The sequence below is a fragment of the Micropterus salmoides genome, unplaced genomic scaffold (assembly GCF_014851395.1).
Source record: "Micropterus salmoides isolate LMB-PRFRI ecotype aquatic unplaced genomic scaffold, ASM1485139v1 Ms_hic_scaffold_11, whole genome shotgun sequence".
Classification (NCBI taxonomy): domain Eukaryota; kingdom Metazoa; phylum Chordata; class Actinopteri; order Centrarchiformes; family Centrarchidae; genus Micropterus; species Micropterus salmoides.
This window is the reverse complement of record NW_024040152.1, coordinates 12,596,719-12,609,608: the sequence shown is the minus strand read 5'-3', so window position 1 is coordinate 12,609,608 and position 12,890 is coordinate 12,596,719. Positions and strand designations below refer to the sequence as shown.

The 12,890-nt window shown below is 39.1% G+C and overlaps 2 protein-coding genes across 3 annotated transcripts in view; both read left to right on the top strand.

Moving 5' to 3' along the window:
* LOC119897332 (probable ATP-dependent RNA helicase ddx6) overlaps positions 1 to 4,839 on the top strand; it is a 33,895-nt gene extending 29,056 nt beyond the window's left edge. Inside the window, exons 10-13 of the mRNA XM_038710953.1 lie at positions 158 to 338; positions 425 to 526; positions 637 to 852; positions 3,006 to 4,839. Of these exons, the coding sequence (XP_038566881.1) occupies positions 158 to 338; positions 425 to 526; positions 637 to 845 (492 nt within the window). The 3' untranslated portion in view covers positions 846 to 852; positions 3,006 to 4,839. The remainder of the gene's footprint in view (positions 1 to 157; positions 339 to 424; positions 527 to 636; positions 853 to 3,005) is intronic.
* Positions 4,840 to 5,689: 850 nt separating this feature from the next.
* LOC119897330 (mitochondrial import receptor subunit TOM40 homolog) lies at positions 5,690 to 12,433 on the top strand. Of its 2 annotated transcripts, none has more exons than XM_038710951.1 (9): positions 5,690 to 5,820; positions 6,739 to 6,974; positions 7,150 to 7,310; positions 8,016 to 8,117; positions 8,207 to 8,312; positions 9,408 to 9,530; positions 9,707 to 9,783; positions 11,189 to 11,291; positions 11,919 to 12,433. In XM_038710951.1, exons 2-9 carry the CDS (start codon positions 6,758 to 6,760, stop codon positions 12,056 to 12,058), a joined length of 1,029 nt encoding a protein of 342 aa, XP_038566879.1. In that variant the 5' UTR covers positions 5,690 to 5,820; positions 6,739 to 6,757; the 3' UTR covers positions 12,059 to 12,433. The 2 variants fall into 2 exon arrangements, with proteins under 2 accessions (XP_038566879.1, XP_038566880.1); XM_038710952.1 differs by lacking the exon at positions 5,690 to 5,820 and adding an exon at positions 6,052 to 6,146.
* The last annotated feature ends 457 nt before the right edge of the window (positions 12,434 to 12,890 follow it).

The window sequence follows — 12,890 nt, the reverse complement described above, 5'->3', positions numbered from 1 at the left end:
GCATGTGGTTGTTCCACTGAAGTGTGCAGTTTTGTTTCATTAATCATTAAAAATAAGAGAATCTGCTGCTTAGGGTAGGATATCAAAGAGCCTAAATCATTTACAAGGTATTTTCTTTGGTGATCAATAATAATAAGTCTATATATTTGTATTACAGCTTCAGATCAATCAGTCAATCATCTTCTGTAACTCCACCCAGAGGGTTGAGCTTCTGGCCAAGAAAATCACCCAGTTGGGCTATTCGTGCTTCTACATTCACGCAAAGATGATGCAGGAATACAGGAACCGTGTGTTCCATGACTTCAGGAATGGATTGTGCAGAAACCTGGTCTGCACAGGTAGGTGAAGCGAGTTCTGCATTTTAAAATGTAAAGAATATATTTGAATGGTCAGCAGGTAAACTAATAAACACATTTTCCCTTAGACCTATTCACTCGGGGAATTGACATCCAGGCAGTAAATGTGGTCATTAATTTTGACTTCCCCAAAAGTGCAGAGACCTACCTCCACCGCATTGGCAGATCAGGTGAAGACTGGCCTATTTATATAGTCTCACACACTCAACAAGAGGCACTTCATAACACTACCACTAACAGCACATAATGGTACTAATATATAACGTCTCTTCTGTGTCAGGGCGTTTTGGTCACCTGGGTCTGGCCATCAATCTGATAACTTCAGAGGACCGCTACAACCTGAAGAATATTGAGGATCAACTGGTTACTGACATTAAGCCCATCCCTGGAAGCATTGATAAGAGCCTATACGTGGCAGAGTTTCACTCAGTTGACCCAGATGATGATGATGATGGGAACAATGGAAACGAAGAACTGGAAGCAGCCTGAATGAATGGTGAGTTCTTTGAGCATCTTGAAAACCAGCCATGACTGAAAATAAACTGTTAAGATGAAGTTTCTTTATAATCACACTTACAAGTTAAAAGTACTTTATTTGATAAATGGGTGAATATTTGTGAAGATAACATTTAGAGAAAACTGTTAATTTCCACATTCTGTTTCAGATTGAGTTTGGGTGTATTAGGGGTTTCCCGACTAAGAGAAAACAGTAATCAGAATTGTCAAGTCTTGCCTATAGTCGACTGGGGGGGGACGTTGGCTCCGCTTTAATCTTGAAAAGCTGCGGAGCTGTAGTCTCTGTTCGTTAGTCACTGAAACGCACTGTACAATGACAGATAAAATTATGCTTATTGACCCTTTTCGCTCTTCTTGCCTGCCATTCACTGGTCTTGTGCAGAGTTGTGCACACCCGCTGACAATTGTATGCACGCACCTCGCAGGTTTTTTTCCAATTACTGTTTAAAAACGATATTTTCTTTTTGTGGTTCATCAATTGTGATAAATGATTTCAACGTCCCGTGCGGTGCACGCACAACACTGGCGTAGCTGGTGCTCTGTCTCACTTCCTCTTCTGTCTACCCCCCCACACCCTTCACCACCCACCCACTTAAGGGGCTTAGGGTAACCATTGAGGATTTATTAATGCACATTAAAAATGTATTAAGATCTTATTTTTCACATTTTTATTTTATTTACAGCATTATTTTTATTTATATTAGACTGTATATTAACTTTTTAAAAATCAGAGATTCAGCACTGCCATATAGCCAAAATGGCATGATCCTCGTGTCATAATGCATCTGCAAAGATCAAACTAAGATTGGCAGTCGAATTAGACTCCTTTTATCGAAGCATTTTATCGAAACAGCCCAGTATCGAGTAGACTCGAAATGTCTCCAGTCAAACCAGTACTTCATTCGATACTTTTTGTAGCCAGATTGTGCAAAAAAATTTATGGTTTTGCTTGCAGCCAAACACGCAAGCAACACAAAAGAAGCACACCAAAGAAAGAGAAGAACACGCCTTTTTTCCCTTATATGCCTGCATTATAAACTGTTTTTGTTTGTTTTTTTTATTGAAAAAAATAAATAAAGAATGTCTGTTTGATTTTAATAGCCACCTACCTTTGGCTGCTGACATGTTCGTCACTGTTGCAAGTTTTTCTCTACAAGCTTGGCTTTCAGTTGGTTTCATCTTCTAGTATCATTTAACACTTCTCTGTACATTTTTATTTGCTGTTCACATACCATGTCGCCGATCAATCGCTGCGTTCCATCACATCAATTAAACGCTTTTGTGGCGCAGCAGCAATCAGCTGATTTTACTCACGGAGCCTCCGGCTGCAGCTGCTTCAGATGTAGTTGGTTTGATTGGCTGGACATGCAGATTCTCTTTTCCTCTCTTTTAGTGTAGTTAAGTGACTTGGTTAAACTGACTCCTTACTCGTTATACTTGTGAATGTCGTTTTTGAAGGAGGTTTGCGACTCACCGATAAAGGAAAAAAGCACTCGCAGAGATCTTTCAATTAAGTTTATTGAACGAAAGTTTACTTTCAACATCTATCAAAAATTCCTTCAATTTGTTTCCCACAACCTATTTGGTCACTAAACTATTTCGCTCCTCTCTCATTCAAAAAACTCTCAAGCTGCAGTCTTTCTGCTTATGATACTACCCGTGAGGATGAACTAATTAGGATGAGGGGCAATCTGATACAATTTCCCAATACTTTTATGTAACAATTACTTGTTAATTAGTTATTTGAAACAAGAAAAAAAAAAAATAGATAATTGATTTTGGTACTGGTCTCGTAAAATTTTAAACGATACCCAACCCTAGTACCTGATGTATTCATAACCCTGGAAACATCCGAGCACTCTTCCTTGAAGGAGAGCGAATACTAGCAACCTTGTTAATGAATAAAATCCTGTTTATCAAGAAGATTAACTGAAGTTTTATAGGATTTAAAGGTTGAGGGTTGCCATCCTCAGGCTGAACAGCAGTAGTCAACATAGATTTGGACAGAGCTAATCAGCACACACAACCAGCTGTCTGCTCTACGGGTTTGCTAAAGCTGTGACCGATTCAGGTTTTTGTTTTGTTTTGTTTTTTTTAAGAAATTCTAACTTTGCTTTTGTGGGTTTTTTTCAGGAGAATCATGACGCCTGGCATTCATCACACAATATTAGCAGCGCAGGACACAAGACTCCAATGAAGATTTCTGTTCCCCACTTTGCCACCGAAATGGTCTATTTTACATTTGTTTTCATTTCCAGTTTTTACAGCAGTCTGTATGTGCATAAGCTAGTATAGTGTTATTTACCCCACAGAAAACCACCACTTAAACCACATTAAATTACTGCCACACTGCTAGAAATGGTCACTGCAAGTGTGATTTGGGCTATTGGTCAAGTTGTTGAACTCACCCGCTTTCGACAATAGATGAACGTTGTTAGCTTTTCTTTTTTTACCTTGCTGTAACAATGAAAATGTGAAACCAAAGATAGACTTGGAGGATAGAGACCAGCTTGCATGCTTGCTGTGCAGATGAACTACATATGGCTATGTTCACATCCTGCTGACATGCCTTTTCAGCAGATGCGTTAAAGGAAAACAAATCTACACTCAGTGGCTACTTTAATTGATAAACTTTTTTGTACTGAAACAGACCTCTCTTCTGCCTTGCCCCCAAAACAGCCTGAATTCCCTTATGGAATTGATTTTAACAAGGTGCTGGAAACATTCCTAACTGGTTCATGTTAACGTGATAGCCTCATGCCGTTGCTGCAGATTTATCAGCTGCCACTTCATGCTGTGGATTTTGTGTTTAACCTCATCTCAAAGTTGCTATGTTGGACAGAGATCTGGTAGCCATGGAGAACATTGTAGGGGAGTCAGTCATGTTTGAGATGACGTGTGCTCTGTGATGTGACATGGTATTTTGCAAAGAAATGACTGTGGCTATAAAGGGATGCACAGCAGTACTCAGGCTCTGGCATTTACACAATGCTCAGTTAATGTTAAATGACCAAAAGTGTGCCAAAAAGATATTCTTAAAATATTTAAACTGCCACCACTACCATTTTTCCCGTTAACTGCTGTGCAGTTTTAAGGAGCCTGTATCACCTTTCCCCAGTTGTCTTTGCACACCTCTGCTGTACCCAATAATGTGCCCACTAAGTGTAGTTATTTTTTAAGCTTTGGCCATCGTTCCTGTTGGTTATAAAAAACATTTTGGCCACAAACTTTATTGCAGAGAATATAGATTGCTTTAGAAACAAATGTGACCAATTTGCTCTGAACAATATTTTAAAGAGGGCTGCTGTGGTGCTCTGGCACAGACTACAAAAAAAAAGGTGTTTCTGACAATGAATTTGCTAGGGGGGGTGGTGGTGGTATATGAGTGTAATGTCAGAGACACAGATGCAAAAAACAATAATAAGTCAGTTTTTGTGAAATTCCCTTTCATCCCTTTAAAGCCATAGCAATGGGCAGCGTTTTCTCAGGTCTTGAGGTTATCAGTCATTAACATGACAGGATGAGAGGGGCTTAGTTAAGATTATGTTGAAACCGGCCAACTTGTTCTGTCATCTTAATGTAGTTTCTATGTCACATCTTCCTCCAAGTGCCTTAGTCTGACGTCAGACCTCTACTTTGCCAAGGCCCTTGTTCCAACTTTGTGGTTTAGGTAAAATGGCAAACAATCCATTGTTAGGTAATCTGTTTTGAAAGCACAGTTACCGTCAGAAAGGAATTGCACTTTTTCCTTATTTGTAACAAATGCATTTCTTATAACAAATTGTAAATATGACCAGCTAAAACTGCTCTTGTCTGAATGTATTACAGCCTTGTTGACTTCAGCACAATGTCACAAAAGATGTGTATCTCAAATTTAAAATATTAACACTGTGAAATTTCCAGCCAACTTTTTTTTGTTTCTTTAGCTGACCAATACATTACTGTCTAGCACCACCAGGGAAAGGAATCATTGTGTGTGTGTTTGCTCTCTTCTGAAGCATCTATAGTAGTAATTAGGTCTGACTCAGGAGTGCCCTTTTTGATGATAGATTTTGGTTCCCCAGTTCTTTAGCTTCAGTGCAGGAAACACTTCAATCAATGCATGTCAAACAAACATTTGGAGCATTTTCTGAGTGAGTTGGTGACTTGAGACTATTTTGTCCCATCACAGTATTCTGGAGAAAGAAATGACTTCATGACCAGATTCTCTGTTGAGCAGAAAGACAGACAGGCAAGAATTTTCTGTGTGTGTTAATGCCAGCGCCACAATCAAATTAAAGTCCAACTGCCTAACTATCTTTTTAGTCTGTTTAAGTTGTTATTTGTGTACACTTTGTGGAATATTGTTTTATTATTATAATTTTTAAATAGTGATTTCGTTATTCTCTCACAGAGGCAGCCAAAAAGCATTTGTAGTTGGATTCATGTTTCAGATTTGGGAGTGGTGAAGATTTTCCACATAGTCCTTAACCATCTAACTATTATTGCTTTGTGATAACAGGACTGAGTTAAAGCCACAGATCTTGGAGGAGTTATTTGCATGCATTTTAATGTAGCATTTTTATGACTTATACAACCAATTACATTACATTTGGTGTGTGTATATACAAAAATGAATAGGTCCTCCACAATGTACATGCATACTTAGGTTTAATTACATAAAATATGACGGTATATTTTGTAACTGTAATCGCGCTACGACCTCTCGAGTAGGAGTACCCTTGGAATGTCATTCAGTAAACGAATGTTGAGCGAATGAAGCCCGTGAGTCGTCATCAGGAGGAGGCTGCCCCAGTTCTGATTTCAGCCAATGGCGGTTGAAGTGAGATCTTCATTAACCAATCCATGATGGAGTTACAGGAAATAGGCGGGCAATTTTCGACTACGGTCACGGACGTTGTCGTGAACTTTGCCGGTGTACAACTACCCCTGGACCCATACCGTCAGCGTGAGTAACCAACCCACACAATTACACGATTACTTTTGTAAGCGACGGGTAGCTGATGGCGTCAATTCACCAAATCATTGTTTTCTTAATTGCGGTGATTTCCACGTGAAGACGAACAGATCTCGTGGTCGACTCCACATGGCTAACGTTACCTAGCCTCCCAGCTAACAACCAACCAACCAACCAACCCTGCTACCTTGCAGTAGCCTTCACACATTAAATGTTGCTAGCGGATAGCCGCTGCTGGCTTATCTCCAAATGTGGCCTTGTAGCGAACCACAAGCTACAGTTGGATATATCGTGTAGTTACCAGCTGTTATTGTGAGGTATTATACATGTCAAGAGTGTGACAAACATGGGCCTTAGCCATAACCAACCCGTTTGTAACGTTACTGTCGCTGCCGGGGTAACGTTAGTAGGACAAATTACTCATTGTAGCTAGGCAAGTTAATGATAGCTAAATTCATGTAAGTGAGCTAACTGAGGCCAAGTGCATTGGATATACTATGTGAAGAGTGTATTAATATACGCTAAGGGTAATACTTTGTCTATATCAAACATTGCAAGTCATGCAAGCCAATGTGTGCTAAATGACACCAATACCAATTTTGGCTCCTTGTCAGGGATTAATATACAACTTTATCCTGAGAGAATTGTTGTGCAGTTACAAAGTAGGAAACAGTGGAGATGCACTGTAGAGTGCAACAATATCAATCAAGCTCCAAGCATAAAAATATTTATGCGTCCACAAATCCCGAAAATATAAACAAACAGTAAGGCACTTCTGTGTGAGTTAACGGTCACTATCCGGCATCTGTATGATAACATTACATTGATGGATGTAATCTAATGAATTAGATACATTTTTCATCCACTGTCTTTTCTCAAGACAGACTCAAGAAAGACTTTCTTTCTCAGTCTGTTACAGTCTCAGAGTATGGGCAGTGTGTTGGCTGCCGCGTCCCCCAGTCCTGCCCCAGCTGCAGCTGGAGGTAGTCAAGGGGTCCCAGGGTTGGTGTCCGTGCCTCCAGGGTTCACCATGCCCTCAGTGTCTTCCGTCCCTGCGACATCTGGATCTGACCAGCAGACAGCAGATGCAGAGTCCCCGCTTCCAAACCCAGGCACATATGAGGAGTGCCACCGTAAATGTAAAGGTTAGAAAACATGCTGTTAAATTATTTGATGCACATCTCACACATGACATTTTTTCAATTTGTAAATAATAAAAGTTATTGTTATAACAGTGTCAGTATTGTCATATTGGCAGGGGTTTAAATGTTTGTTTGTTGTTGAATTACATGGATATTGTTTTGCACTTTTTCTTTTTAGATGTGTTTCCACTGCAGATGGAAGGAGTGCGGTTAGTGGTCAACAAGGGCCTGAGTAACCACTTCCAGGTCAGCCATACTGTTACCCTCAGTACCCTGAGTGATTCTGGTTATCGATTTGGTTCCACCTACGTAGGCAGTAAACAGACTGGACCAGCAGAGGTAATGATCATTTTCCCATCACTTCAACAATCCACTAAAATGAATCACACACATTTTGAGCTTTGGTTGTAAATCTTCTTGGTCATGGCAGGAGTCTGAATATTGTCTGATGTATACATTTAGTTGCTTGTTCAGTCCATGAAGGGGGAAAAAAAAAAAAAATCAATTCCATTTTTAATTGCACAGCCAACTAACTGGTCACAAGGTTGACTCATAAATGAAGGCTTTTTTCATGTGATCATTTATGATTTAAAACTGTATTTTCCCAGCCTGTTAATTATTTGGAATGTAAAATTGCTTTCTTTATGTTGTCTTACAGTTTGGAAATTTGTATCAAGATAAGGAAGGAAGTGTGTTTGCCATTGGACAGTTATAAAAATATATTTATTTGACTGTGGGAACTGCAGGAACCTGCATAAATAGCAAGAAAATGCCATGGATATAGTATTACGCATTTTTATTAGTTATAGTTAGTTCAGCTAGATAATTTTTTAATGGCTTGTTTTGTTTTCATCGGGGTTCAACACTTTGCACACAAAGAGCACATAAACAACTGATAAATACAATTCAACAACATTTACACTTATACGCAGGAAGCTATTCAGCCCATGGCTCTATAACATTGCTCTAGGCTACATTTTTAGTACAGATAGAAAAGTTCCAAAAGACTTTAGAGCTGACGAAACTGTGTTTTCTTCCTTTTAGTCATTCCCAGTCCTGGTTGGAGATATGGACAACACTGGCAGTCTGAATGCCCAGATCATCCACCAGCTCACGACTGCTGTGCGCTCCAAAATAGCTATCCAGGTATGTAGAGTTGTGGCTGGAACATACTTTTTCTCAGCTTTGTAGTGCCAGTCATTTTCATTCCAGTTTCTACTTTTTGTGTGTTGTAGACTCAGCAGCATAAGTTTGTGAATTGGCAGTGTGACCTGGAGTATCGGGGCGAAAACTTCACCTCTGCTGTGACGCTCGGAAATCCAGACATACTTGTTGGATCTGGTATGATGATTTTCACGAGTAGTGGAGGTTTTGTTGTATGCGTTAACAATAACAAATTCAACTAAGGGGTTTAAGAGACGTCGCAACAATAATAGATTATTAGATATAAGGATCAGGGTTTTTTGGTCCCAGTCCTTTTGGTATCTGTTGATACAAAGTCCGATACTTACTAAGGCCTATGTCAGTGTTGATTAAATATGTATCGAACACATGGAAATGATGATAATTTAAAAAAGTAATCTGATCAGAAAAGTCTTGGATGTGTGTGGGCAGAGTTACAGAGGGAGAGGGCAGCTATGGAAAAGGCTCTTATCGCCATGAGTTGGTCCTGAGTGGCAGAGACAGGAGGTTGGTGTCAGAAGAGCAGAGGTTTCGGGAAGAAGTGTAGTAGTGAGGTTGGCTTGGTGGTGAAGGGTTTTGTGAGTGAGGGGAGGATCAGTTGTGGAACAGGAGGTTCTGGAAATTACAGCTGGAACCCACTAAATCTGACACCGCTTTTTCCCCCACAGGCTACTTAATCCAAATACTGAAGGTCCTAATTTATAAGCTTAAGTTATGAACATCAGAAAATAATTTTTTGATTTAATAATGTCATTTTTAAAGAAAACTGCATAACATAACTAGTTCCAACTCCACAATTCTTTGGATCATTCAGTTTATCATTATAGAAACAATGTACTTTTATTTTATAGACCAAATAATACAACATATTTTGTTTAAATTTAACAAAAGAATGTTGAAATATTAAATGTTGTCTAAACCAAGAAAGCCGTACAAGAAATATTCCTAAATAGTTTAAATTGGATCAAATTTAGAATTTAACTAAGGACATTTCTGATCAAAGAATACATTTTAAAAAATTTATCTGGCCAGACAACTCAGTGCTAATCGGTTGGTATGGCCGTTTTCGATACTTGATGTACCAAGAAAATATTGAGGTTTAATCGAAATACAGCAGTGGTGCCATATGTAGCACTTCATTTGACATTAACATCAAGAAGTGAAGAGGAGTTTGAAAAGCTGGAGAAATACTAGGGGATGAAACAGGGCTATACAGTGTGTATAATGTAACCTCTTATACTGTTTTGTCTTCAGGCATTATAGTTGCCCACTATCTCCAGTCTATCACACCAGGACTGGCTATGGGTGGTGAGCTAGTGTACCACAGGAGACCAGGGGAGGAAGGAGCGGTCACCTCTCTCTTGGGCAGATACACAGGTAAAATCCACTCTGTCTTGTCCACAATCTTGCTTTTTTAAAAATATATTTAGCTACCATTTTCCAAAGTGTTTATTCATTAGGGCAAAGTATTGAATTCACTTTTCTGTAGTGTGACCAGTTATCTAAAGATAAAGTGCTGCCTAATTCCATCTCATTGTTCTTTTTCTCCTCAGGTGAAAACTATGTGGCTACATTGACTTTAGGAGGAGCAGGAGCTCATGCTACATACTACCACAAAGCCAATGATCAGGTAGCTAACATTAGTAAAAGAGTGTGTGTGTGTGTATATATATTTCTGTGTGTTGGTCATTATTTGTCTCCCAAAAATGTTCAAAGGAAGAATTGTAGTTCAAATTCTGCATATTAGCGTAAAGGATAGTTGTTTTTTTCTGAAGTCTTTCTTAAAACAATAATCACATTCTCATTAGGGCTGTCCCCGACTAAGGATTTACATAGTCGAATCAGAATCATCAAGTCCTTCCTATAGTTGAATCACGTGTGTTTGTGCACAGCAATTGCGAGCCGGGTTGGGGGGGACACATGGTGGCTCCATTTTATTCTTGAGAAGCTGCAGAGCTGCAGTCTCTATTCATTTAACTTACACTGTAAATTTCCAGCTAGGAAAGGCTTATTGTTGAACCTTTTCGCTCGCTCGCATGCACCTGTCATTCATCGGTCTTGTTTATGCAGTTTGCGTGCATGCTGTGCTGCCAACAACTGCATGCACTACTCGGTTCCTCGCGGATCTATTTCAAGTAGCCGGCTATTTAGAAACGATATAATATTCTTTGCGTGGTTCATCAACGGTGATAAATTATCCGAAAGTCCCGTGAGGTGTGGACAACTCTGCACAACACCAGTGAAGCTGTGGCTCTGTCTCTTCAGCAAGTGTTCCTCTTCTGCCCCTACACACATACACGCTACGCCTACACATGCGCACTGACGCCCCAGGATTAGTTACAATTTTGGATTTATTTACACACTTTAAAAACATTTATTGAAAGTTTTTTTTTTTTCCTTTTGCATGGTTATTTACAGCATTAAACGTTGAAATGTATATTGTAATAGGCTGTATATTAAGTTATTGGGAGAAAGTTCTATGTAAAATCAGAAGTTGAGAACCTCTATATCACCAAAATGGCATGATCCTTGTTTTGCTGCGAAGCTTCGACTGTGAGATTAATAGTCGAATCAGGCTACGCCCATCAAAGCATAGAATCTTCAACTATTCGGGGTCAGCCCTAATGCTCAAATGTACATTAAAACAGTTTTTGGTCATTGTAATTGTTCGCCCTGGCCATATTGTCCATCAAGTTAAACTATTTTTAGTACAAAGTTCCTTCTTTGTTTTACTATACCTCCACTGCATGGCCGCTGTCCAGAGAAACACGAAGAGGGAATCTTGTACTACAAAGTACCAAAACATTGGAAGGTAGCCACTTCAAATGTCTGACTGCTGGAATCTTATATTTGTTTTAGCTAGACTTTGAATACATCTTTGTACTGAGGCAGGCCTGTGGGTTTTTACCCCCCTTCTCTTACACAGACAGTAGAAAAATAACAACCACAAATATCTTTCCATGTGCATATTGTCATGTAAGTAGTGTATTAAGATGGACTCGGAAAAAACGTTTCACTCCTGTCTTCTATTAAAGTTGCAGTTAGGAGTTGAATTTGAAGCCAGCACAAGGATGCAAGACACCACAACATCCTTTGGTTACCAGTTGGATCTTCCCAAAGCAAACTTGCTCTTCAAAGGTAAAAAAACAACCACAGCCACATAAATTGAGCAGTGATGAAAATTAACTAAATACTGTACTGAAGTACAATTTTGAGGTACTTGTAAATAACTTGAGTAATTCCATCCTTTGCTACTTTATACTTGTAGTCATTTGTATTTCAGAGGGAAATTTGTACTTTTACAATACTACATTTATTTGACAAAATGTAACCAACTAGTACATTATGATGTATATGAAAATGGTAATCACCTTTTCTGGCTGCATCATTAAAGTGATGTAAAAATGAATGTATTGTAAAAACTCATTAGGAAAGTGTTTACTGAGGTAATAAATCTGGTGAGAAGTAGGGTCATTTTACTATTATTTCAAATGGAACTGGACTTCTTTTTGCAACCAGAAGAGTCGCTGATTCACGTCTCTGACCGGAAGCTTCTCGCTTGGCGAATACAAATGTACTTTTACTTAAGTAAAACTTTTAACAGATTATTTCTATACTGTGGTATTGCTACTTTACTTACGTAAGATATCTGAATAATTCTTCCACCACTGAAATGAAGTGACTATTCATTTGAACATTACAAAATAAACTTAGATTTTCTTCTTCAAAAGTGGTCACCCACTTGTTCACCTTTCTTCTCCACAGGCACAGTTGATAGTAATTGGGTGGTTGGGGCAACCATTGAAAAAAAACTGCTGCCACTGCCTCTCACACTGGCCTTAGGGGCTTTCCTCAACCATCGCAAGAACAAGTTCCAGTGTGGCTTCGGTGTCACCATTGGTTAGAGGTGCGGGGGCTGCCTGGAGTCAGCTCGCAGGCCACAGCTTGGACCGGCACAGAGACACACAGGAAACCTGGACTAAGACTTAGAAATTGGATTCAGAGACTCTCTTTCAACTGTGATTTCTGGGACAGACAGAGAGACAAAGACAACTACCAAGGAGCCAGGACTGGCCAAGCCATGCCTACATTCTGTAGCACAAATGTCTTTCCTTTTTGGTGTATTGGATATACCCAGAGGCTAGAGAGATGTATATCAGAGGGCATCAGTGACGCATGAGAACATGTGATGTGAAAATCTAAGTAAGTGGTTAGAAATAATATATGGTGATCATGTATGATGGATTGAAATAAATGTGATTACTTTTTGTAAAACTGAATGATGTTGTTTTTTCCATTCCTGGAGTTACAGTATATAAACACAATTTAAAAATATGGAATATATAAAGCAGTAGGCAGAGCCAAATGATTATCTTCTGCTGTTTCAAACATACTGACTATAACCCTTTTAACTTCCACATCTTTAACTGTTCCTTCCTTTTTTAATTTTTATTATCATTAACATATTGGGACCACCTTTGTTTTATGTTTAATTCTGAATTCAAAACTACCTCTGTAGGGAGACACGCATACTGACACTCACCCACATTTTCCAGTCGCTGGGTTTACCTTTGAAAAATTAAGAATCTCAATGATGTAACAGGAGCTCACAGGGGACCTGGCAGTATGCCGTTTTTCAAAACAAAGTCCAGGCATTAACAGAAGCTTACCAGGGGCCATGTAAGAGGCTTTATTTTCCAAATAAAAGGTAACAAGCCTTTCAAAAATAAACAATTT

Excerpts from the sequence above, each read along its gene's own strand:
- LOC119897330 (XM_038710951.1), top strand. The coding sequence starts at position 6,758 with ATGGGCAGTGTGTTGGCTGCCGCGTCCCCCAGTCCTGCCCCAGCTGCA. Across the intron at positions 8,118-8,206 it reads GCTCCAAAATAGCTATCCAG|ACTCAGCAGCATAAGTTTGT; the intron begins GTATGTAGAGTT and ends TGTGTGTTGTAG. Across the intron at positions 9,531-9,706 it reads TCTCTTGGGCAGATACACAG|GTGAAAACTATGTGGCTACA; the intron begins GTAAAATCCACT and ends TTTTCTCCTCAG.